Source organism: Phoxinus phoxinus, assembly GCF_949152265.1.
Source record: "Phoxinus phoxinus genome assembly, chromosome: 14".
In the NCBI taxonomy this organism is placed as follows: Eukaryota; Metazoa; Chordata; class Actinopteri; order Cypriniformes; family Leuciscidae; genus Phoxinus; species Phoxinus phoxinus.
In genome coordinates this window covers 29,537,350-29,563,202 of record NC_136889.1, presented here as the reverse complement: position 1 = coordinate 29,563,202, position 25,853 = coordinate 29,537,350, and the positions used below count along the sequence as shown (strand labels likewise).

At 37.9% G+C, this 25,853-nt stretch overlaps 2 protein-coding genes across 4 annotated transcripts in view; both read left to right on the top strand.

The window, feature by feature from the left end:
- The first annotated feature begins 708 nt into the window (after positions 1–708).
- Positions 709–21,167, top strand: actr2b (actin related protein 2b). The gene is made up of 9 exons (XM_079635957.1): positions 709–869; positions 4,095–4,205; positions 9,236–9,451; positions 9,908–9,980; positions 10,109–10,245; positions 15,520–15,669; positions 17,467–17,612; positions 17,851–17,983; positions 19,848–21,167. Exons 1-9 carry the CDS (start codon positions 822–824, stop codon positions 20,016–20,018), a joined length of 1,185 nt encoding a protein of 394 aa, XP_079492083.1. The 5' UTR covers positions 709–821; the 3' UTR covers positions 20,019–21,167.
- A 1,580-nt stretch (positions 21,168–22,747) lies between these two features.
- spred2b (sprouty related EVH1 domain containing 2b) overlaps positions 22,748–25,853 on the top strand; it is a 37,152-nt gene continuing 34,046 nt past the window's right edge. The window contains exons 1-2 of one of the 3 annotated variants that reach the window (XM_079635956.1): positions 22,770–22,988; positions 24,721–24,754. Coding sequence is in view for 2 of the 3 variants with exons in the window: in XM_079635955.1 (XP_079492081.1) it covers positions 22,963–22,988 (26 nt within the window). In the remaining variant the exon portion in view is untranslated. Of the gene's footprint in view, positions 22,989–24,720; positions 24,755–25,015; positions 25,469–25,853 lie in introns of those variants that run through there. The other 2 variants (XM_079635955.1, XM_079635954.1) reach the window with 2 other exon arrangements.

The window sequence follows — 25,853 nt, the reverse complement described above, 5'->3', positions numbered from 1 at the left end:
CTTATTTACATTTTATACACTTTTCATTGGAGTAGTTTATACTTAATTTACAAGCAATATTTGTTATGCTTTTCTATTATTATTTGAATGGACATCATTTAAAAACAAAAAGGCTAGATTGCTATTACTTTGCTTTGATTATCTCTCGCTGGCCCGTAGCTTTATTTGATGTATTATTAATTCCAAGTACAACGTTGAACTTGCAGCTGGGGTAAAATCTAAATTAATTAATAAATAATAATACAAACGTTTCAATTTATGTTAAGAGTTTTACCTTCCCTGACCATATGCCATTCGTATTAAACTGGTCTTATTGTTTATATGAAATACTGTTATTTTAAGAAACACTGTTTGCGCTCAATTTCCTTATGACCCCCTTGCCATTTAATTTGTAACAATTTGAGATAATACATTATTATTATTATTACTATTAATGTGACGTCTGTTAGTGTGAACAGTAACAATTCACTGTATCCCTAGAGTAGAAGTTATCCATTATTGTAACCTAACGGCATAATTTGTTAATGACAGGATATTACAGGGGGAAAAAAGTGAAAACACATCGAAAATGTGTTTACTTCAGTTAAGGCTATATGAATGACACCTCAGCTGTCCAATCGTAGACCGTTGGGAAAATCTTAGTAGCCAATCGGGACGCAGGAGGCGGGGCATTAAAAAAACCACAAAAAAAAAAAAACAGGCTGATCTGCTCGCGCGAATGTCAGGAACAGGAAGTGAAAGCGGCTGCTGCAGAGTGCGTGAAGCACAGGCACTTTCTTCAGAAACTTCGGCTGCCTCTGACGGCTCCGGTGCTTTGAAAGATGGACAGCCAAGGAAGAAAAGTGGTGGTTTGTGATAACGGAACAGGGGTACGTTCGCAACTCTAACACCTGTCTTTTATTTGTGGCTCGTTTAGCTTTTGGCTAAAGTTAAATGAGAGTGAGGAAGACAGACCCCAAACAGGAAGTCACGAAAGCTTAGCGCATAAGGAATGTGTGACAGCTGCCCTTATATTAATCTCTGCCGAGAACTCGGTGTTATCCGACTGTGAAGCGATTCATGTTCTTTATTTCTCAAATATAAAATAAAACCATCTCATTACAGTCCGCATTAGATGCTAGCATCACAGTTGCTTTGAAATGTGGGGTGATTTGGGTAACGTTATATGATCCTGATATATCGCTACAGACATAGACTACTATAAACACAATGGCACACAAATAATAATTTAGTTTTTTCGTTTGTGGGCCGGTTGCATGATCAAAACCCCCCCGAGGGCTCAATCCTGCAGCTAAGCAGCGTTATCTAAACCTGCTAGCTTGCTCCTGTCATTGCTTGCTATCATAATGCATCATTGAGATTAATTTTGCTTTACAGTGGCTACAGTTAAAACACGCTGTTCACATCCACTATGAATGTTGCCTTTTCTGGATCATCATCATCCACTTGCTTTTTGATAACGTTTTGCAAATTGCAAGCAACCGTGTGATGATGTTACTTCCTCTCGCGCCTTTCGGTGGAGAGCTGTGTAAGATAAATCGAGTTTCACTAATGTCGGTGAAGATCTGTATTGGTGGATCATAAAACTTAGACTTTGTTCATTATATAATTGATGGCTGGTATAATTTACCCTGGGATTTGGGGGCGTGGTCATATATTTTGACGTCATAGTTGGCTAGTGAGTGACGTGATCAGAATGCAAACGGTGAGATCTGGGAATAATGTGATCAAGGAATATTTTAGTGGTGTTTTTTTAGTAAATAGTAAAAGTGGTTGGGCACGGACGGCCAATGAGACGAAGAGCCGTGATGAGTCAGAAGGAAGTGATGTCAGCTGTTAAAACCACAGCATGCACAGAGAAAGCAGTGTTGGTTGACCAATAAATGAGCCTGAAAGCATTCAGACCATTTTTGGAATCGTGTTGCCATGAGAAGCAAGTGACATTTTTATTGAGTTTTATGCAAACATATTTGTTGGTGATGATTCACAGAGCAGATAATATCAGAAAAGGGATGAATCCAGACAGTCAAAAGCTGTCCTACTGTCTGGAGCTTTGGATGGAGAAGTACTGATAAACATCTTAAAACAACAGACTTCAGCAGATGATTTTGCTAAACTAACACAATGCATCAAGATGAAGGTTTCCGATAACATGGCAATAAAAAGTTACCAAAGTATAAAATCCTATAATATTGATTTAATGCATATAAAAACAAACTCACACTTGTGAAAGTTTATCTGATTTATTTGTGAATTTAAATCTACCAGAAGCTGTGTAATGTTGTGGCATCATTAATTCTTACTGTAAGTGATAAAACGTTGACCGACGACGTGTTAGGCATCGATCTACACATACATATCTACGATACAGAGGATGCCAGGACATTAAACGTCATCACATCAAACTGTTTTGTTTTAGATTGAAAGAGTTTTCGGAAACGACCATAGTGACGCTGAAGTCATGTTCCTGTGGTGTAGATCTTTATAACTTTGGCTTTTAATTCTGGGTATTGCATTTTTAGATCATAAAAGTTGTGTTCATTTGTGAAGATTATCATGGTGAACAAAACATGAAGAATCATACATTTTTGTTGGTTACGTACAGAGCTTATTTTCTGAAAAACCCAATGGAAAAATGCAATCGAGGGAACAAGTGTGATGCTTTCTTCTTGTTTTTTTTTAGTTTTTTTTTAAATCTTTATTAAGTCTCTTTGCGATACAAACAATAAGAACACAAATAGAGTCATTAATAGAAGAAAACAAAATAATATACAAGAGCAGAACCAGGGGGAGATTAAAATAAATACATTAAAAATAGAGCATAACTGAATGGTTTTAGCAGCCTTCTTATTTTTTGAATCATAGATGGATTTGATGTACTGTTCCGTCTCCTTACCAAAAGCAACAAAAGAGGGTTTAGAATTACTAAATTTGGCTTTGTGAATATGACATTTCCCTAAAATTATCAATACATTAATTAGGTATATTTATTTCTGTTTTTTTACTTTTGTTATCATGGAAACCAAACAGTACATCTTTCCAAAACAAAGAAAAATCAGCAATAAGTTTAACAGTAATTTCATTTGTATGTATAATTTTGAAAGATATTTCTCTAACTTTATTCATAAGGAGGTATTTGTAAGGAAGGTTCCATATATTCCCTCAATTCAGGTTGTCAACAAAGTTAGACCAATAGGGAACAACATTAGGGATGCTAGTGACATCTCTCTGGAATAAAGAGCGAATATTACGATTGTTATTCCTCGTTGTGGTTGCGAAACATATATTACCAACTGAGGTCAACTTAGGGTCCGAAGCTGGTAGGCAATCTGGTTTTCCAGCCTCCTTTAAGAGAGTTAAAATACCAGATGGGATAGCATCCATAACAATGGCAAACTCTCTTGGGGTGATTGCAATGCCAAACGTGTGAAGGAATTCAGAATAATTCAGCAATGACCCATTATCATTTAATAGTTGGGATACTAGAATTATGTTATTATTAAACCAAGTTTTATAAAATAAGGATTTATTCTTGAATTGAATAAGCCGATTATTCCAGATGAAGCACCCATGACCAGTGTGATGCTAACTTCCTGATTGGCCTACACAATTATGTCATCCTTGTGGCACTGTTGCAGTATTTTATAAAACATGTGTGTGTTGTAGCATTCTAAAAGTCATTAAAACCAGGCCTTTTGTCATTGGAAATTCAGGAAAAATTACAATATAGTTTTTTCTAATTATGCTCATCTGTGTAATTGCTATTTTCGAGTGCAACCTCTATGAAATTGATACTTTTATCCGGTAATCACAAAAACTGTTGGTCAAATATTGTATTGACTGTGATAATAATAATATTTGCCATTGTTATGGTCCGCAGGTGCAGAGGTTATATGTTAAATGCAAAAAAAAAAAAAACTTTTGCATTTAACATATAACGTCTGCACATGCGGACCCTGACAATGGCCAATCATAAAGATGTGTTAAATGCATCAAATTCAGTTTGTTTTGCTATCTTGTTGTCTAAACAAGTAGAGGATGAACACAGTATTCTTCATTACTTTTCTCTCTCTCTCTCTCTCTGAATCCTTTAGTTTGTGAAGTGTGGCTTTGCCGGATCCAACTTCCCAGAGCACATCTTCCCAGCACTGGTGGGCAGGCCCATCATCCGATCCTCAACTAAAGTGGGCAACATTGAGATTAAGGTGAGGTCCGCACTCGCACTCACAGTCTACTCTCTGCCTGGTCAGATGATCAATTTGGAGTTTGTTAGAGAATACTGTGCATTGAAGGATTCTCAAAAGTAATGTTCTAAACTTTTACCTTAGTTGTTTTAAAGTCCCCCTGTAGTCAAGGCATATAGTTCGTCATAACATCGTAATACACTCGCATCATATATTGCTAAATCTACCCAATTTTTCATATCAACAGTAAAATATACCGGGACAACCTTGCATCTCTCGAGACTCCCCTGCTAGTTTGCTGTTAATGATATGCTAAAGCCCGCCCGGCACGTTGATCTGATTGGTTACAAGGTAGTTTGTGACGTCAGAAACACCAGCGATTTCAAACCGCGTTTTTGAGACTTTGGTTCACTGAAGTTTTAAAGGGAAAAATACTCAGCAATGCTGTTGACTTATATATTTGCACATGGTTTGTCTTAAAGCGTATTAAAAACACCACATAGACCCTGGATCACAAAACCAGTCACGAGTCGCACGGGTATATTTGTGGCAATAGCCAACGATACATTGTATGGGTCAAAATTATAGATTTTTTTTTTTATGCCAAAAAAAATTCGGATATTAAGTAAAGATTATGTTTTATGGAGATATTTAGTAAATTTCCAACCGTAAATTAAATTTTTTTTTTTTTTTTTGAGTGGATGCAGTACAATTGCGAACATAAATGCACAACTTTAAAGGAGATTTTCTCAATGTTTCAATGTTTGTGCACCCTCAGATTCCAGATTTTCAAATAGTTGTACTTGTATCTCGGCCAAATATTGTCCTATCCTAACAAACATACATCAATGGAAAGCTTATTTATTCAGCTTTCAAGAAATTTAAAGAAAATGACCCTTATGACTGGTTTCGTGGTCCAGGGTCACATATAAACAATATTTAAAAACTTGATTTTCACCTCAGGGGGACTTTAAATAAACCTTCATTCTGTCCTGTTTGACCTTCTTTTAATACTTACACTCTTTCCTTCTTGTTCTTCACATGGTAAAGTAGAATAACAAAAAAATGGTAAGTGCAGCCCGGCGTTTGCTCTGTTTAACACGTACGGCCTGCTGAGGAGAGTGTGTTGCACCATGCAGTATTACAGTGGTGTTGCAGATTATTGATCTTCGATTACTATTTAATCTTGATTTATTCTGTATAGTTTCTCATTCCTTTATAGATAATTGCAGTTTCTTTGCAAAATATATTATTGTGAGTATTCTATGTATCGCCCAGCCCTTTATTTTTTGTATTGTACTATCTAAATTGCCACAGTGCAACTGCTCTTACACTGCACTTTGTCTTCTGTTTCAAAGCTGCAAATGTCTTTCACAGGACTTGGCAACTATTCATATCCCCGTCAGACATTATAGCTTAATTTCCTTCTCCGAAATAGATTTAGCAGAAGTCGGCCTCAAGATGGAGGGAAATGTTGAAGTCTCTGCAGTTTTTGTAGCTGCCCATCATCCTGTCTGTCTGTTCAATGTCCTCTGGCCTCTAGAATAATGTTTGAGGAACTAGAAGAAAACCAATAAGCTCTAAATAGTTTCTGACATGTCACAAAAGACGCATTGGTAGCGGTGTTCACAAGATATTGCTCCTTTTTTCAAAACACTTCTAGAAAACCCTGAATGTGCCTTTTCAGAGAAACTAAAATGTTTCTGAAGGTGTGCTGTACCCAGGAAGTTAGTCAGACAGATGAAATTTAATAGGCCTGCGGGGCTCTATTGAAAACACATGGCACAACCAGACACATCCTGTGCCGGTGCCAAATAACACACTGTACCCGTGCACGACGTGATAATCCATACAATTAACATTCAGTGATTCATTCAATACTCAAAGCCTTCCTAGTTATTAGATATGTCCTCTCAGACAAGCATATCTATTACCAAAGTGTATTAAACTCTCTGGATTTAAATAGGCAAATGCTAAAGAGACTATGACTGGATCATTATTGCAGTCTAGCATGTTATATGTTTGGCAACAGTTCTTCTAACCCTAATTGAGTGTGTAGCTTTTCATTTCTTAAACAACCATGCATGAAGAAACATCATGGATGACAATATCAAGATTCATCAGGCTCCTCAAATTGTGAAAGAATGGTTGGGAGGGAGCAAGAATAATAATTTTCACACATGAATTGAGTCCAGACATTGAAAGTGTTTGGGATGTGCTGGAGGAGACTTTACAGAGTGCTGGACTCTTGAATTGTCAATGCAAGATCTGGACCAAAAATTGATGCACCTCTTGATGGAAATGCATGTTGTGATGTTGTTATTTCCATCAAGAGGTGCATCAATGTTGGCAAGAGTCAAGATCTCTGTAAAGTCTACCGGAATATGGCCATGATGTGTCTTCCTAGATGGTTGTTTTAGAAATTAAAAGCTACACACTCCATCAATAGAGCATCACAGTCCCGCCCACAGCCCGAGAGGGCTTTGGTGCCGGAAGTAAATTTCCCATTCATTTCTCCCATTGACTTTTGGAAAAATCCGTATCTAAAGAGTTTTAGAGCATGTCTGAGGATAACCAGCTATGGCTGAACTCATAAGCATACAACATATCATTTCGAGTGAAAAAACTAAGAGAAAATCCAAAAAAAGGCAAAGGTACAAGACTGTGTACATATTTCCATTTCCGAGCGAAGGAACTACTCATCCCATAAACCACCGCGCCTCACTGAAGTCGACTGAAGCCACAACCGCGAAAGAGCATTTTGAGTGAATTTGATATAGTAAATGTGTAGTTAATAGCAGTTATTTCAGTAATAATCGTATAAATAAAAATAATAATATATTGTGTGCGTGTGTGAAAGCGGTTAACGATAACGTTAGCAACATGGTGCAGCTCAGTCATCAACACACGTGTGTTCAGTCAGTGTGTAACGTTAGTTTGTGTGTTTATTTCAAAGCCCTTTATGAGACAGGACACTCTGCTGACAGGGCAGGTTGAGGTCCATGCTCATTTTCATGAAGTTATAGTTCATCCTTAATTGTAATAACATTTAATGTATTTTCTTAATATCCACAACAAGTGAAAATTAAAAAGTGATGGTCAGCAAACCAGAAAGTGCACAGCGCCACCGGTCTGATGCATGGACCGGTGCATGGTCTGCTCTTGGACCGTCATATTCAGTTTATTAACTTGCCATGAATTATTACACAAATGTTCAGTAAATGCATGAAGAGGTATGACTAGGCTTAATATTGTTTTGACAGTGGCATCATAAAATGCTTGATATGACTCAAACCTTATGAAGGCTACAGTAGCCTATCTAAAGTGAACGATAAGTAAGGGATAATGTAAAGGTCGTTATAGCGAATACAACTCGCGAAAGGCTGATTATGAGCCCGAAGCGGAGCCTGAAGGGAGTTGTATTCGCTATAACAACCAACTCGCTATACATTATCCTGCTTATTACATGGCTACCTACCAAATAAATAAATAATTTGACACAAAATATTAATTTAAAAAGGAATGTATTGATTTAAAAACTATTTATATGGCTTCCGCTAAAGAAAACAGTCCGTACAGTCTCTACTGTTAGAATCCTGCTTCCATGGCAATGCTCTGTTTTTTCACGGACCTTCGCGGGGTTTACACGACATCCACCAATCAGATGCATCACTGTGGGATTATGGGATTGTTTAGGATTGTGGGTAATGAAGTACTTATCCAAGACATCGCGAATAAAAGGCATTTATCTCAAAACAAGGTTAGTGCCCCATGAACTTTTGCCGTTTATATGAGCATATACAATCGCTTAGTACAGCCGTTGCTGGTTTTAAGTCTACCATGTATGGTTACGTTTTTATGGCTTATACCCCAAATGTCAATGGAGAAATTGTATTGAATTTTTACTTCCGGCACCGGCTGTGGGCGGGACTGTGATGCTCTATTAGGGTTAAAAGGTTATGGTGTGTGTGGACTTCCCTATTCTCATAGATTTAGAACGATTAATAAAACTTATCATCTTTGGTGTGAACAGGTTTTAAAGGGGTCATGAACTGAGAATTTAAATTTCCTTGATCTTTTGACAGTTACGAGGTGGTAATACTACAAAAATATCATGTAAGTTTCAAAACTCAAAACTTCCTTGTTATTCCAAAAACAGCTTTTATTGAAACCAAGGCCAGAAAACTAGATGATCAGCAACGTCAAAAACATGATTTCTGATGTGTAATTATTCAAGTTCAGACAGATTTTCTTTCTTAAAGTCGTTCAATGCTGTTTATGCATCAGTAAATCAAGCCAGTTACTAAACGATCAACTTCACTTTAGTAGCATGAAAATAGTCTGTTATTTAAACTGTGATTAAATTATATACAGATAGCGATTGGAAAAAAAGAACACTCCCTTTTTCACAATTGGTTAATCTCGACAGCTGTAATACTAAAAACGTGCTAAAAGTTTTCGAGAGAGTTTCACATGTATTACTTGTGTTAGCCAATCACAGCAATGGGCGTTTACACTGAAGTCTCACACAGACACACCCCTTCAAACAGAGCGTTCAGATCAGGCTAGAAAAAAATGCCTTTTTTCTAAAAAAATTATGTAAAAATCAGATTAACATTAAAAGTGCACCTCAGGAAACATTATAAAATAGAACAAAATTCAGTTCATGACCTCTTTAAAGCCAATGCTAAACATGTGAGGGTTTATCTGGGGTAAAGGGTGGTCGATGCAAGTTACTAACATGTTGTTGTGCATGGAGATCTGCTGATCTGTGCATGTTGGTTCTAGTGAACGAGTGCAACATCTGTCTATCTCATCTCAGCGGTCGTGTTTACTGTGCTTGAGCCGTAACGAAGGCTTCCTCGTGCCCCAAACCCTAACTGCACCAAAGTGGTTCAGCTGTGGGACATGAGATTCCCGGTGCTGTGCATCTGTTGTGGAAATGCTGATGCTGAGTGTTTTTGACGGATTCTATATCACTGACCTCTGGTTTCGTCATCATAGCTATGAGCCGAGATGGTTTTTCTAACCTTTGTCTTACGATTACTCAGGATCTGATGGTGGGAGATGAAGCGAGTGAACTGCGCTCAATGCTGGAGGTGAACTATCCAATGGAGAACGGCATCGTCAGGAACTGGGATGATATGAAGCACTTATGGGATTACACCTTCGGCCCGGAGAAGCTCAAAATCGAGTCGCGCAACTGCAAGATCCTCCTCACAGAACCTCCCATGAACCCGACCAAGAACCGCGAGAAGATCATAGAGGTGTGTGTTGCCTGACCATTCATGTGAAGTCACATTTGACGCCATAATCCAATTAAGAAATTATTCTTTCCATAAAGACAAATGAAGCCTAACCACCCCCCTAATCTGAGTTATTAAATTGCTATAATTCTTGTTCATAATGGTAATTTGTAAATTTCTTATTACTGTTACATTTCATGAGATTACTTTTAGTGTTAAATATATTCAAAAAATTTGTGTGAAAACATGCCTATCAAAACATCACTAAAAATGCTGAAAAGGTCACAAGTATTTGGCCTAGCCTCCCAGTAGTTTGGAGAGTTTTGATGCCCTAAATTATGAATACACACTCCTGTTCAAAAGTTTACATTTTAAGTCAAGTAAAAAACAAAGTTTTTACTTTGTTACATTTCTATTAGATATGAATAAATAAATCACGGTTTAATATTTTCTTTTGTTTGTCCCACTGCCCTTTAGGTCATGTTTGAGACATACCAGTTTGCAGGTGTTTACATCGCCATCCAGGCTGTGCTAACACTTTATGCTCAAGGTGAGTTATCCTCTGCACTGTTTTAACCTTGTACATAACATTATTGCTCAATGTTGAATTGGCAAACATTTTATTGCAATCGCTTGTTTCGGACATTCGATCAATATCTGTCTGTGTGGTGCACCCAGGGCTTTTGACAGGGGTGGTGGTGGATTCGGGCGATGGAGTGACCCACATCTGTCCCGTGTACGAGGGCTTCTCTCTGCCCCATCTTACCAGGAGACTGGACATTGCGGGACGAGACATTACACGCTATCTCATTAAGGTATGGAATATTTAACTTCACATGCTTCAGCATCTTGGTTAAAATAATGTGAAGTATGTCATTTCACTTCCTCATTTAACACGGAAGAGCTTAGATGTCCCACGATTCCCTAATAACATGTTGAAGCAACTATCTTTTATGTTATTCAGTCAAAGGGGCCATTCAAACGGAGCATGTTTTTATGTTTAAAAGTATAGTTCCATTCACTCCTCGACAAATTCTTTAAATTTAACAGTATTTAGAAGGAATGAGAAATATAGTATAAAACAAACATAATTTATATACAATAGCGATGCACCGGTATGAAAATTTTGGCCAATACCGATAACCGATAATTCTTTATATTTGAATGCCGATAACCAATATATTGTCCGATAAATCAAATTTTTAATTTGTTTTATTCATTTTTGAAAACCTGATTACAAAAACAAAAGTCTCACCATTAAAAGCTTTGTCCCAAGCACTCAATTATAATGTTTTTATCATAATTTTATGTGGTCTATATGACAGACTTGTGCTGCACATGTTGCACTTTACACCGTGTCCTAACCAGACGCGATAAGATTCCAGCGCCAAATAATTTGTCTGTCCAAACGACTGCGAGATGCGTCAAAATCAATCAAACCCCACAGCCAATCAGAACAGCGTGTGAGCGGGCTCTCGCGGCGAGTGCACGGCACCAGAGGCACACGGCTACATAATCAAATTCACAAATATTACACCATTTAAACATTATTAAAAATACATGGGCTACTAAAACAATCTTTGTCAAATAATACACTAGTTTTTTCACAGTTTGAACATTCTTGTTTCCATTTGTTTAATTTCAAGATCTGAGTTGAATTACGTGGTGTCCATTGTCAGGTATTAATGGAAGACGGCGAGGCGTGAGGACGGTTAGTCCATTAATAACTGACAATGGACACCTCGAAGGGCATTAACCCGCTTATACCATGTTCACTTGCCAAATAACACATTTTTAAAACATTAGTTTATATTTTAATTAGTTTTACAATCGAAATCTTACGGTTTTAGAACTCCTTTACTAGGTGTCCTACATCACTTTTTAATTGACACCCTGCAGCCAATCAGAATCGAGTATTCACCCAGACCATGGTATAACACTAAATAAAGCACATAACCGGTACCTGAGATTATCATTGCCACACTTTGTGTTTGTTATTCCAGCGCGAAGTCGCAGAAAAATAGAAACAGTTTCTAAAATGGAATCGTCGCGGCTGGTTAGGACAAAAACTCTGATTAACATGGAAAAAGACGCCTTTTATCGCATGTCGTCGCGTGTAGTTAGGACACGGTGTTACTGTATTTTCCTTTGTGTAGTGATTTAAATCATATTTCAAGTGATTCATTCAAAATAGGGATGCTCCGATCCACCTTTTTTGTTTCCGATACCGATTCCGATACCTGCAATTCAATATCGGCCGATACCGAGTACCGATCCGATACAAAGGTAAAATGTTAAAAGAGCTAAATTACTTAAGCTGTATGCATTACTTTGCAAGATATCAGGCTCAACTTAAACTATATTTTTTTAGCCTTGTAAAACTAAATGACAAACAATGTATTCACAAGTTTAGTGATTTATTAAACCAGCACCAGAGCAACAAGTGCAAAATAAAATAAAAAGTTCAGTAGCTTAAACTTGTTGACATTCAAAATTAAAGTGCAAAATTTGCACAGGATGTTTAATGGATGCTATTTGCACTGCAAATAGGAAATTAAACTAGAATAGTGGATAATTAAGCAGTAAAATTTAGTCTAGAAAAATCACAAGTGCACAATAATTGTATTAAATCTGAACATGAAAAAACATTTAGTGGGGAACAAATATGAGAATAAGTGTAACACTAAATCTGGTAAAACGTTACACATTGCTCTTTGTATTGTTGTAAAATACATTCATGAAAAACAAGATAACAAAAATCAAAAATATTAATTATTTTATAGCCTACTATAAAATTGAGACATGTTTTAAATGTATAGCACAGCGGTTTAATGAGGCAGCAACATGATGGATAGTACAGAACAGTCTATAAAAAACAGTCGCTGTATTGATATGAAAAGCGGCACACAGCGCTTATGCGCATCCCGAGCGCAGAATGATGCGCTTGAAGCAACACGAGTCACAGCGCGCAGCGCGTCGAGTCCACATTGAAGAGTTCAAAGCACGAAGGAAAGACATATTGATGCTAAGAGTATTATACAGTATCTATCTAAGCAATAGTTTATTGAACATTTTCTTTTAACAGTTTTAAATGTCAGTTACTGTGCGCGTGAAGAACAGTTAGCTATAGTGCTCTGACTCCAGTGTTGTAAGACAGACACCCGGTAGAAAGTAACTTAGTTAAGGTACAGCAATAAAGTCCGGCAAGATAAAGTTGTTTAATGCAAAACCATAGACCTATATCTACAGATCAAGTATAATTATAGTAACATTGAATCATCTTGGAGAGAGTTTTTCATCGTGTTGACTCGTAACCGAACGCGACGCGCTGTTTGATGCTGAATGGAGAATGACTGACAGCCGCAGCGGAGGGAAAAGTGTACGTGATCTTGAATTTAATGACTTAAATATTCATTTATATCTCACATTATACTATATAATGGCTTCAGAACACTTATAATATAGTGCACGACAACTTTATGGTGCTTTATAATGTTTTTGTGCCTTTTGTGGGGCTTAACAATAGCACAGAATAGTATACGCACAATATCAGATTTGGATCGGCCTCGTCTGACCGATACCCGATCCGGCAAAAATGTCAGTATCGGAGCCGATACCGATACTGAATATCGGATCGGCGCATCCCTGATTCAAAACCATCATGATGAGTGCGCATCTGAAGTGTCTTGGCTGAAGGAAATGATCCATTATTTGTCGGCTTTAAGATATCGGCCAAATTTTCTTATCGGGCCGATAATAACATTAAAAATTAACATATATCGGCTGATACCGATATGGTGGCCGATATATTGTGCATCCCTAAAAACACCAATACTAAATTAATTTATTTAAAGCGAAACTAAAAGAACAGCGTGTGTGAAATGAATGTAGAAACTAATAAACGTAGGTAATGTATATAAATACACCGTACGTAATAAACGTCTTTTGATCGGCATTAATCCAAATGTGTGCTCTCTGTGCATGTTTTGCGTGCTTGATGTTAATTAAGGCACTTTGGAACAAGGCTTGAAAACCGGGGGGAAAATCAATCGGTTCACTCCGAGTCAGTATTTTACAATACATTTTTTACATTACCGTTCCGAAAAGGGTTTGTTCAGGAAAAAATTAGGGCTGTCCGTTAAACGCGTTATTAACGGTGTTAACGCAAACCCATTTTAACGGCGTCAATTTTTTTATCGCGAGATTAACGCCTAGCAAACTTTGTAGTTTTTTTCACATGCTTTTGCAACAACTAGTAACGTTATTAAAACTACAACACCACACTGGATCTAGCTAGACCAGAAACAAAACAACAGGCACGCCGCACACACTTGTTTGGGCTTGCGATGCGAACCGGCCAAAGAGTGGACGGGAAGCACAGCGCTGAGCCGCGTCTAGGACAACTGAGCGCGTCTAGCACATCGGACGCGCACTTTCTCAGTTTATGGGCAGCAATAAAAACGCTGAATGGCGCCGCCGGTGTGTGTACACTCATAGATAATAATGTGTTCGAATTTTAAATACGAGCCGCTGCGCGACGCGGCGCTTCTCGTCTGAACGTTACGTTTTGAGTGGATGAATGATGAGCGCGAGACGCCGAAATGGAGGCCAATAAAGATTCTGAATGGAAAGTTTACTTTTAAAAAGTTGCCAAATGGTTCAATTGACAAGACCAAAGTGATCTGTGTGTTGTGTCGTTGTGAACTGAGCTATCATCGCAGCACGTCCAGGCTAAATACCACTTGATAGTCAAGCGCACACACACACACACACTCAGCTGATGCGTTTCTACGGCCACTCGTCAATATTAGTAACGTTACCTCATCAGTATTTCTTTCACTCTTTTATTGATGCACTCACAGTGTCAGACAGTGTCACATTGTGTGAGAGATTATTTGCTCCAAGTGAGAATGTTAGTGTGAAATTGAACACAGTATGCCAATGTTGTTTAAAAAAACAACAACAACATTTGCACAAAGCAAGCCGATCCACTTTTCCATGTTGATAAGAGCATTAAAATGAGAAAAAAATAATGGGACAAAAAGAAATCAAGAGACATTTAGAATAGATAAAAATGTGCGATTAATCGCGCGTTAACTATGACATTAATGCGATTAATCGCGATTAAAATATTTTAATCGTTTGACAGCCCTAGAAAAAATACCAGTTAATGTTTTTTACTTTTTTTGTCTGTACTTTAAACAAGAGCATAGAACTTTATACTACAAAGAGCTTGTGACTAAACCTCGTAACTCCAGCGGATCCTCAAACTGTCGGCAAAACCGCATACAGAAGCTCCACCCGCCTCAATCGTCTCTGCTTGTTTGCAGTGCAAGGGTAAATAAAGAACTGGTTGTTTGCACAAGAACAGCAAAAAAAAAAACACGATGTGTGTAAAGGCTAATGTTTTATGTATATGAGAACAGTCTTAGTTTGCCATCTAGTCATAGCCAACACAGCCTATGCATAGCACTTCATCTTTTATAACACAAGATTGTTATAAACTGAGCGCCCACATAGCTACAATAACCTCTAAGTTGATGAAAACGTAATGGGATGCACTTCCTGCCTCGGATGCGGCCGTTGTAATGACTGACCAAACACAAATCTCACACATTCGCTGGTGAAAAACTAAATTTAATCTTGATTTTGGTCAAATGTTAATAATCTATCGACACATGCAAGTGTCAGACCGTACATCAAGTCACAATACTACCTTTTAAAAACATGGTTTACTTATTTAAACCAGCGGTTCTACAATAACCTGCACTTTTCGCTGGTTTAAAAAGACACACCAGGCTGGATATTACATGCCATTAAATGTAACGCTTTAACGGTTGGCGTCATATCCTCGGAAGCAAGATATTAAACAGAAAGATAAAATAACTTTATTAATCAGTTAAAGGTCATTTCAAATATGCATTTCTGTTCAGAATGATTAAACTTGATTTCGATTTTTGTTTGTTCCTGTTAAGATTTTTATATCGTTCCTTGAGCCCCGCTTTGGAAAACGTTGCAAGTCGCATCAGATGATTAAAATAAACATAACTTACATTCGACATGTTTGTTTGTTTTTTGGCATCACACAGTTGCTCTTGCTGCGAGGTTACGCCTTCAACCATTCGGCAGACTTCGAGACGGTGCGCATGATGAAGGAGAATCTCTGCTACGTGGGATACAACATCGAGCAGGAACAGAAGCTCGCCCTGGAGACCACCGTATTGGTGGAGACCTACACGGTCAGTTTTATGTGACTCTGGGAAGAATTTCATGAACCATTTTAACGCAAGGTTGCATTCTGAAAAGGTGTTAACAGCCGGCAGCGTGAAAGTATCCTCCTTGCCGAGATGTTCGAAAGTTACAGTTTGTGAGGCAGAAGTTTTTCTGGCTGGAGGTTTTAGTATGTGGTTTCACAGATTTCCCACTGGGACACATAAGTGTTCTGCGTTTCCATGGTAATATGCTCTTTGGATTGGATTTAGCAGCAGGGAAATTCTTCAGTCTACACTTTGACATCCTGTCTGTGAGACGCCACACACTGCCGGATTCTGATTGGCTGCTGGATGTGTAATTTAGCCGAGTGGCCTCAAGGGGGCAACAGTTGGTCAGAGTTTTACTTGTCACACAAACTGGGCTAAGTTCCTCCTTTTCTTTGAGTTTGTAGGTATGGGTGTGGTATATTTTTCTTTTGATTTAATTTCTGAACGTTTTCTTTTAGAGGGCATTCAAAAAAGAGAATCAAAAGAACAAGTTTTGAAACAAGGAAGGCAGTGTGGTTTTGAAGTTGCTTAACCAGCATGTAACATCATTTCCTGCGTGGCCACAATCCTTCCCCAGCTGGGAAGCTCTGCAGTTCCGACCTCTGGACAGTCCTCAATGGGCTCTTTATATACTCCCACGCACCCTGTCGCCATTTTCTCATTAGTCATCACAGTTAGGCTCGCTGTGGGTTACCCTTCAGACCTGAGACTTTGCTCAGTCCAACAGGAACATCTTATTATCAAGGCCAATTTGAAGTAGTGGGGCATGTGATAAGAAAGCAGCCGAATGTTGACACGAGGAGTGGTTATGTACCACAGTATTTATCAGCCAGGTTACTTATCATAAAACACATACACTTGCAGTCCTGTTGCCACTGGAGACACTTTAATATTGTTTAACTTTTAATAAAGTTTGAGTGCTGTAAGCTCCCCCCCCCCCCCCCCCCCCCCCGCAACTCTAAGATGCAAAAACAGGAAGAATCACAAATCTTGTCTAATTACTTCTTTAGGGAAGTAGTCAATTTATATCAGCAGCAAAAGCATCACAAATATATTGTAATTTTAATATGTATGTATGCATGTGTGTGTGTGTGTGTGTGTGTGTATATATATATATATATATATATATATATATATATGCATGTGTGTGTGTGTGTGTGTGTATATATATGTGTGTGTGTGTGTGTATATCCTATATATATATATACACACACACACATATCTTGGCCAGGTCGCGGTTGCAAATGAGAACTTGTTCTCAACCGATTAACCTGGTTAAATAAAGGTGAAATAAATATGCATGTATACACACACACACACACACACACACACATATAGTATTTTTGCCTTGTTTTCAGTCCAAATATCTAAAAATTCTTAAATCAAGAAGGATTTACTAGATAAGTAAAATGATGCGAGATATTATACCTTGTTTTCTGATTTTTTTTTTTTTTTTTTTAAGAAAACAGGCAAAATTACCTTCTTGTTTCTTCCCAGCTTGTTTTAAAAAACTCTTAATTTTACTTATCTAGTAAATCCTATATGATGAACAAGGAAACAAGACAAAAATACTAAGTAAGAAAAGCATTTTTTGCCGTGTAGGTTCAGTATCTTTAGGTTCGGTATTAAAAATGCCAATGTGAACATGAAGCCGACCAGGACATTTGTTGTGTTTTTTTGTTGTTCTGTAAAGCAAACCGAACTACAAGTGTGAACACCCTCTTTATATTGACTCATTTAAAACCCTAAACGGTTGTATGTTCTCTGTGTCTCCAGCTCCCTGATGGCCGGGTCATTAAGGTCGGAGGCGAGAGGTTCGAGGCCCCAGAGGCTCTGTTTCAGCCTCATCTCATTAATGTGGAAGGAGTCGGAGTGGCCGAACTGCTCTTCAACACCATCCAAGCGGCAGACATTGACACAAGGTGAGCTCTTATTCCACACCACCAGCACTTCCTATAGTTGCTGATCTGATGCTCCCTTCAATATACAATAAGTCATGTATCAGAATGTGACACTGAAATAAACAAACCAAGCAATAACATGATAACCTAAAGATGAACACTTGGTTTTATCTTCCCATCATTTTAGTAACTTCACCCTTTACCCTTCCAGTATCAATGAACCTCACTGTATGGTGTTATCATGCTCTCTCTTCCTCAGGGCTGAGTTCTATAAACACATTGTTCTGTCGGGAGGATCCACCATGTACCCTGGTCTGCCCTCTCGACTAGAGCGGGAACTGAAGCAGCTTTATCTAGAGCGGGTACTGAAGGGTGATGTGGACAAGCTCTCGGTAAGTTTGCCCAGTCAGTGCTTGTGTAAATGTGTCATCCATCAAACATGAGTTCAACAGTAGCCCATTTGCATGGGTTTTAAGTAAGACTGGGCGATATAGTGAATGATTGAGCAACTTTGTGATAGTGCCGCAGAGTCTGGGTTTAAAGGCACACTATGCAAGATTTGTACCCTTAATATAACAGCTTCGAAGTCATTTCGATGGTAAATGAACTCGCATCATCCCGATAGCAAAGTGGAATGCAGAAAAAAACAGAAATGCAGATTTGAGAGGTGGCGCTCCACCAAAGAATCACAACTTGCTTTACGGCACAACGTCACATACATCAACAACATATGAAGCAGTCTCTATGGAAGACACTAGCACGCATTTCAGACGTGAATCATGGCAGAGTCGACGAAGAAAGCGCGGTCGGAAGAGTCAAGTGAGTGCAGAGACGGCTCTGCGGGAGTGGTATTTACGACAGTAACCTTAAATACAAGTACCGTTTGACAAAAATGGAAACTGCATAGTATGCCTTTAAAACAAGTGGTTCTTTTAGTTCACTCTGTAAAGCCTTACGTAGTCTGGAACAGAAACTTTAGACAAAATATATTTTTTAAAGTCTTCTTTTGTGTGTGTGTCTGTGTAGTATTATGTTTGATATATCAGACTTTTATGGCTCCTAAAGTGTGATATAGTAAGAATACAGAGCTCATACTTGAGGAAAAAAGACCCAAACTGAGCAAAAATATGCAATATGGTCCATTTCCTGATATTTCTATGGCCAAAAGTAATGTAAAGTTGCTTGTAATGTAAATGTGATTTTTATAACAGTATAACAGACTAATTGCATACAGTATGAATATCAGTTGTCACTCTATATCTCCCAACAATATTTATTTGTAAGGTAATATTTAAATGTTTAGATTTATGATCAAAGCTGTGTAGTTTTTATTGTGGGGCGAAACATACAATGCAATGATGATTGAGAGATGAACAAATAGATGTTCCTCAAAAGCCTGATGGATGAAAACTGTGAAAAATCAAGTAAACCTTCAGTAAATGTTCATCTTGAAAAAAGACTAATATTATAAAAGTTATTCTCATGTTTACTTAATACAAATCAGTACAGAAAACAAGCGAGCAAAAACTTTTTTTTACAATTATACTAAAAGGCCTTTTACTTGCTAAAAAAAGTATAAACTATCAGTCAGACACCAGAAGCCATGAACCAGCTTTTTTAATTATGCTGATAGTTTAAGATGTTAGAAATGCACATATTAAATATGATACAGTAGACTTTATAGGGTTAAGCTGGGATAAAAGAAAGTATTTTAACTTTTTAAACGCACACAGATGTGTGGTAATGCCTCCTGTGCACCAGCAGGTGGAGCTGCGTCCCACTACACAGAGAGAACGCCACCGTTACACACACACTGCCCAGCTGAGCTCCATCACATTTTAAACCTGGCCATTGGCCTGGAAAAGCATTTTGGGGAGCCTCAGAGTGGGCCGCTTGTCAGGCCGCTATATATAGATGATCAATTTCAGATGGCATGCCGATACGCCCGAGCGACGTGTCTGTCTGCCGATCCCGAAACTGTGTTTAAGGCAAATTAAAAAGCGATCGACTTTACACGACGGCTTCCATGAGACCCTTTCAGCCACCTGTTTATAGCCGGATGAACACAGAACGGCTCCACATACACCGTACACCTCATTATTCTCCCATTTGGGTTGGCCGCTCGATTCCCAACTGGACAGTGTGCTTTTTATATGCATTAAAGAGATCCATTCAAACCGTGGTATGTGGGTCAGTGTCCATGCTATTCCACTCCCCTGAAATTCTCGTCACGCTGTCTATTTAATACCCCCGTAGAAATTCAAGATCCGGATCGAGGACCCTCCCCGCCGCAAGCACATGGTGTTCCTGGGTGGAGCGGTGCTGGCTGACATCATGAAAGACAAGGACAACTTCTGGCTGACGCGGGAAGAGTATGAGGAAAAGGGCGTGCGCGTTCTGGAGAAGCTCGGCGTCACCGTCAGATAAGCACGGATAAACGCCCCTCGACCCCTGCATCTCTTTGACATCACCAATCTCCTTTGTTCAGCGAGTCATGTCACCAGGTGTGGATTTATGGGTTTGAGTTATGAATGGTACTGAGGAGGTTTTGTATTATGTTTTATCTGGTCTTCTGTCACTGCACTGACGTACGAGTGGCGATCGCTTCATTCCTGCTTTGCTGTGCATTTTCTTGTCCCCTTCACATAATGTAGAAAATATTCATTATATAATAATAATAATAATCTATATATACAACTACTGTTCAAAAGTTTGGGGTCGGTAAGATCTTTTTGTGTTTTTGAAAGAAGAAACAAGGCGGCATTTATGTGATTTTAAAAATTATTGTACTTAATATTGTGAAATATTATTACAATTTAACATGACTGTTTTCTATTTGAATATATATTTTTAAATGTAATTTATTCCTGTGATGCAAAGCTGCGTCATTACTCCAGTCTTTACTCTTCAGTGTCAGAAATCATTTAATATGCTGATTTGCTGCTCAATAAATATTTCTGATTATGATCAATGTTGAAAACAGTTTTGCTGCTTCATATATATTTTTTTCAGGATTTGTTAATGAACAAAGTACAAACAGCTTTTTTTTTTCATTGATTTTTTTAAATGTACTGGACTGCATCATTGCTTTAAAAAAAAAGAGTATTCATTTCTTTCAAAAAATATAAAAATGAACCATTCTTCCTGACCCCAAACCTTTGAACGATAGTGCATACATTAAATGACCAATTATAAATATGTCTTAATATATTGAATGAAATATGAAACTGTTAAAGGATTTCATCACCTTTTTAACTTGTACCCGAGTGCTGCACTTCTAACATGCAAAAGTGGCAATTTATTAAGATTTTTTTTTTCTGTAACTTGAAATGTTTTTTTGGGAATAATTGTTTTATTATTAAATATTTTATAGTTTATTGTTCCTGTATTATTCATTACTGCCACCCTTCTCCAGGAAGTGACATTAGTTTGGGTGGGAAAAACGAGCACAAGCATATTTTAAGTATTAGCAATGAATTCTGTGATGTTTTGTGCTATTAGTTGGTGCGTGTTACTCTAAAACACTTCTGATCAATTTGATAAAATTGCCGAAATTATAATATTATCGTTATTATGAAAAAAAATAACAATTACTCTGAAGTGTGAGTTCCTCTCTGAGTAATGGCCCACTTTAAATTTTAATTTCCATCCAATTAGGCGTCTTTGTCTAAAATAATGTTTTAATTTTAAATTCCTGAAGTCTAAGTGTCTGATCTTAGCTAGAACGTGTTTCTAAAAACTCTTACAGAAACACTTCCTTATTAAACTACAACACAAGCATGTTCATTTCAGTGACGAGTGAGAGCAGTGCGTGACAGCAACGACCCAATCAGTGATGAGCAATAGCAATATGTAGTAACACCAAAGCTTACAAATGGTTCTGACAGACACCATCATCACTTCTGTATTACTGCAAAGACTAATATAAGCTGTAATGAGCCCCGGTCACGACTGGATGTGTCGTTCTGTATGTCAGTCCGGTGACAGAGAGACAGATCGTCCGCCTGTAATGTAAGGGCAGAAATAAAATGCTTTTTTTTTTTCCAGGGGAAATTACTTCTTTGCCAGTGTTACGATAAATGAAACCGAGCAACCAAAAGTTATTGCGGTCATTTTAATTCCAGTGTGGTCATGAAGCTTTAGCCCTGTAGCTGTAGGGAAGCCTTTCTGCTGTTTCTGTCTGTCCATGCTGTGCTGTTTTCCTGTTACTGAGTCATGTGCTTGTCCAGAATAATAAGAGGGACTCGAGTTATGCGAAGTGTGGTGGGTTTTTTTTTTTTTTTTTTTTTTTTTTTGTGCGTTTTGAGAAATTGAACTGAGAGTCTGTGGGATTTTTTGCTAATGTATTTATCAGGCGTGCCAGTCTTCTGCTTTGTCTGCCTTTAAAAATAGTTTAAGCACACTTCAACATGCGTTCAACAGTTGCAACTGAAGTTTTATGATTCTTATATAAATATACATATATATATTAAGTAAAGTTTTTTTTTATTCTCTGAGCTGTCCTTATTTTTATTTTATTTTTCAAGTTTTTTTCCACATGCAGTGCTGTGTATAATAAAACAATTTTTTTCTGAAATCTCAATCAGACAGTTGCTTCAATTTATTCCCTGAATTGATAACGCCGGGATGCTATTTTAAGAAAGGTTGGAGAATAAATCTGATATGGATAATATTGTTGGACATTCAAACAGTACATAACACAAACATTGGTATTTGTTCTGCCTCATATTGTCTCATGCATAAATTAGAGACACCACATATTGTCGATATTATTTTAAATATATCCTTGTCCAGTGCCAATCACAATTTATGTAACTGGATCTTATTTCCCCCTCTTTTTTATTTGTATCGTAGTGTAACGGGCGAATTCTGATTTAAATAAAGAATGTGATTTATATTTTTTTTGTTGCTACTTTTTTTTTTTTTACCTCAATATCATACTCAAGTTGACTTGATCGAGGTAGGCTATACTTATGTGCTTTTTTGTTAAGAATTAATAGTCAATAGATCATCAATACTTCATCCAATTGTCCTACTCAGATTCACTATGTTTATATTTCAGACCTGTCGTTTTTCTTTCTTTCTATGGTTTTCCTGGGAAATCGCGTACATGCGTCACTCGCGTACATATATCGTCATATCCGTAAATAGAGAAAAGTTGCTCCGGCTGCTTTGACGCGTCGCGTGTCTGGTGAGAGAGGTTAGTCGTCAACGAGTGAGAAGGGTTAACATAGATAATCTAAATCTCCAAACTCCAGGAATCACCCGTTTTAAACAAACCGCCGAACAGAAAACTAGAATCAACATTGGCTTGGCTTTTCAGAGATGGCGAGAACTGAGGGATTTGAAATGTTGTCGAAGGGAAGTGGAGATGATGGCGTTTTTATTACTCAACAGGTGAGTAAGGTATTTTATTGAACCCATAAACGACCATATGTAGCATTAGTCCTCCTACCTATTGTGAAGGATCATATTCCACACAGTCACGCAGAGCCGAAGCACAACCAAACAATATTCTTCCGCAAAATCCATGCAGTTTTTTTCTAAACCGCTAGAGGGCCACATGTTACACAGTTTCTGTAAATGTTTCCATTGATCAAACATTTGCCCTAGCTGCCAATGAATAAAATGTCACATGATTATGGGACTGTGAGGGGAGGGGGGCATCACAATGGTGTTCTTATCTTGAAGTAGGTCTAAAATCACTGTAGTTGTTGATTGTGATAGCCAGGGTAGTTAACTATTGTCAAGTGTTGGAAGCTTTCTTGAGTGTGTATTAGCCTGAAAAAGCAGCTTCCTGATTACTTCAAGGCATCTGAGATACTTTGATGAGATTTGCAAATGGTGGTTATAGACCAACACCGCAGGCAGCTCTCGCTAGAAGTCATTGTGTAGTGAACAGGTTGAATGAGGAATGCTTCTGAGGGCCGTCCTGATTTGAAGTGATCAATAAGGAATTTGGACTGTCACTGGTGAACGTTCCCCTCAGTTCTCAAAATACCTCTCTGGTCCCTTGATCAAAGCGTGTCTAATCCTCAGCTTTCCCTCCGAGTCAGAAGTTACACAGATAAGGAGTCTGTGCTGTCCACCTTTGACCCTGATTACACTTTTTGGAGGAAGTGGTGCACTAAAGTAGCACTTAAAAAAGCCTTTGTTGTTGTGTAATGTTATACATCACCGCTCACATAAGGTAGACAAAAAAAAAAAAAAAAAAACATGAAGAGATGGGTTTTTTCCACAGGCGAATTCATAAATCTTTCAAATACAAATAAAAACACATGCAATCAGCTATCAAATTCATAGATAACCTGTTTATGTAAGTTTATAAGTAAGTTCTTATAACTAGTACCTACATGGCTTATTTGGAGAGTGGTTTAACAGTTAAGTGATATTTATATGAATTCACTAAGAGAAACACCAAAAGATGTGGTTTTTCATTTTGTGTTATGTTTTTATTAATGTTACTGAAGATCAGGACATCCATGTCAAATGACATAATTTATTGGAGTTCCAAAAACAAAGTAACAAAGTTATAAAAAAAACATTAAGTATTTGATTTGCCAAATATCCTTTTGTTTTTGTATATGACATTTACATAAATAAAATTCACAAATATTCACATCAGAGTCAAAAAAAAGAAAGAAAGTGCAACATGACCAGAGGACAAAGAATATAGTCGGATACTTCTAAAATCAATCAAATTAGACATTGTTTCTGGCTCCTTAATGCTAAATGAACTTTTATTATCAGATTATTTATCTATCACAGCAAAATCATGGATGTAACACATATTCATCTAAAACCATTAATGCATGGACAGTATATAGAGTTGTTTTGTTTTTGCAGAGAACGCTATTAAATAAAGCTCAGTTTCGCATGTATGAATGTGACATTAAGCCATAAACATAACATTTCCTTTAAAGGGATAGTACGCCAAAAATTCTGTCATTTACTCCCCTTCGATTGTGTCCAAAAATCCGTATGAGTTTCTTTCTTCTGATATTTTGATATTAAACAAAAATATTTTGAAGAATGTTGATGGTAGCCATTGACTTCTTCCATAGTATTTTCTACCTTCAACTGACTGGTTAGCAACATTCTTCGAAATATCTTCTTTTGTGTTCAACAGAAGAACGAACCTCATACAGGCTTGGAACAATAAGGTGAGTAAATTATGACCGAATTTCTTTTTTTTTGGGGGGGGGGGGGGTATCCCTTAAGGTTTTTTTTTTTTTTTTTTTTTTTTTTTTTTTTAGTATCCCTTTAAGTTGTTCGCTATCGTGATCTCGGCTCCTGCCAGACGTTCTTCCACGGTCTTCTTCTATCCGTAAAACGAATCCCACTGATTTGAAAGGCGCTCGGCCTGCAGTGTGACGTCATCGCTTCCGGTCTCTCCCCCCTCCCCCTCGCGCTGCTGCTGGTGCTCGCGCTGGGCTCGCGCTGTTGCTGCACAATAATCCAACATGGAGTAATCAGAGATGGGGCTCGTCGGGGCCACCCTCAGCAACATCAACGCATTTTCATCTAAAGGATTTTCGGGACTACACTCAAGCACTCAAAACTCTGGGAAATTATTCGGGAAGATCTGATTTAGGTCTCTTTAGTCCAAGATTCTCCAAGGTTTTCATCAGCAACTGGTTAGATCCAGTGAAAAAAAAAATAGAGAGAGAGGGAGAGAAAAAAAAAGAAAAAACCCATCAAGACGGAGACGAGGAGAGGAGAGAGAGCAACAAGAAGACACTTTTTAGACGAACGAAATTTGAGGGATTATTTGGAAAAGAGTGGGATAAAAAATGACGAACGAACAGAGTGCACCCATTGTGGGATTTTTTTGTAGGTGAAACAAGAAAAATGATTGAAGAAACACACCCAAACGAGTAAGTACCTGGAAAGAAATGTCTTTTTTTGGGGGGGGGTTGAGTTTGTCTTTGTTCTGGACGTTTGTTCTCATGTCACATATGTAATGGTTAAAGTAAGTCAGCGAGCATCTGAGAATGGTGCTGGAAAAGTTTGGTAAACTATTTTACGTTGAAATGTTGAGTGGTATTGTCAGTGGAAAGGGGGATCGGGCCCTCTCCCTCTGATAGTCTGAAGGAGGGAGGGGGGAAGATGGAGTAGGGGTGGATCGGAAATATTTGGTAAAGGGATTTGATGTTTTAAAGGCCCTTCCTCAAAACATTCCTATGTGTATTTGCACGCCACACGTTGCTGAGCGCAGCAGAGCCATTTTGTTTGTTTGTTTTTTGAACAATTGAGCGCGTT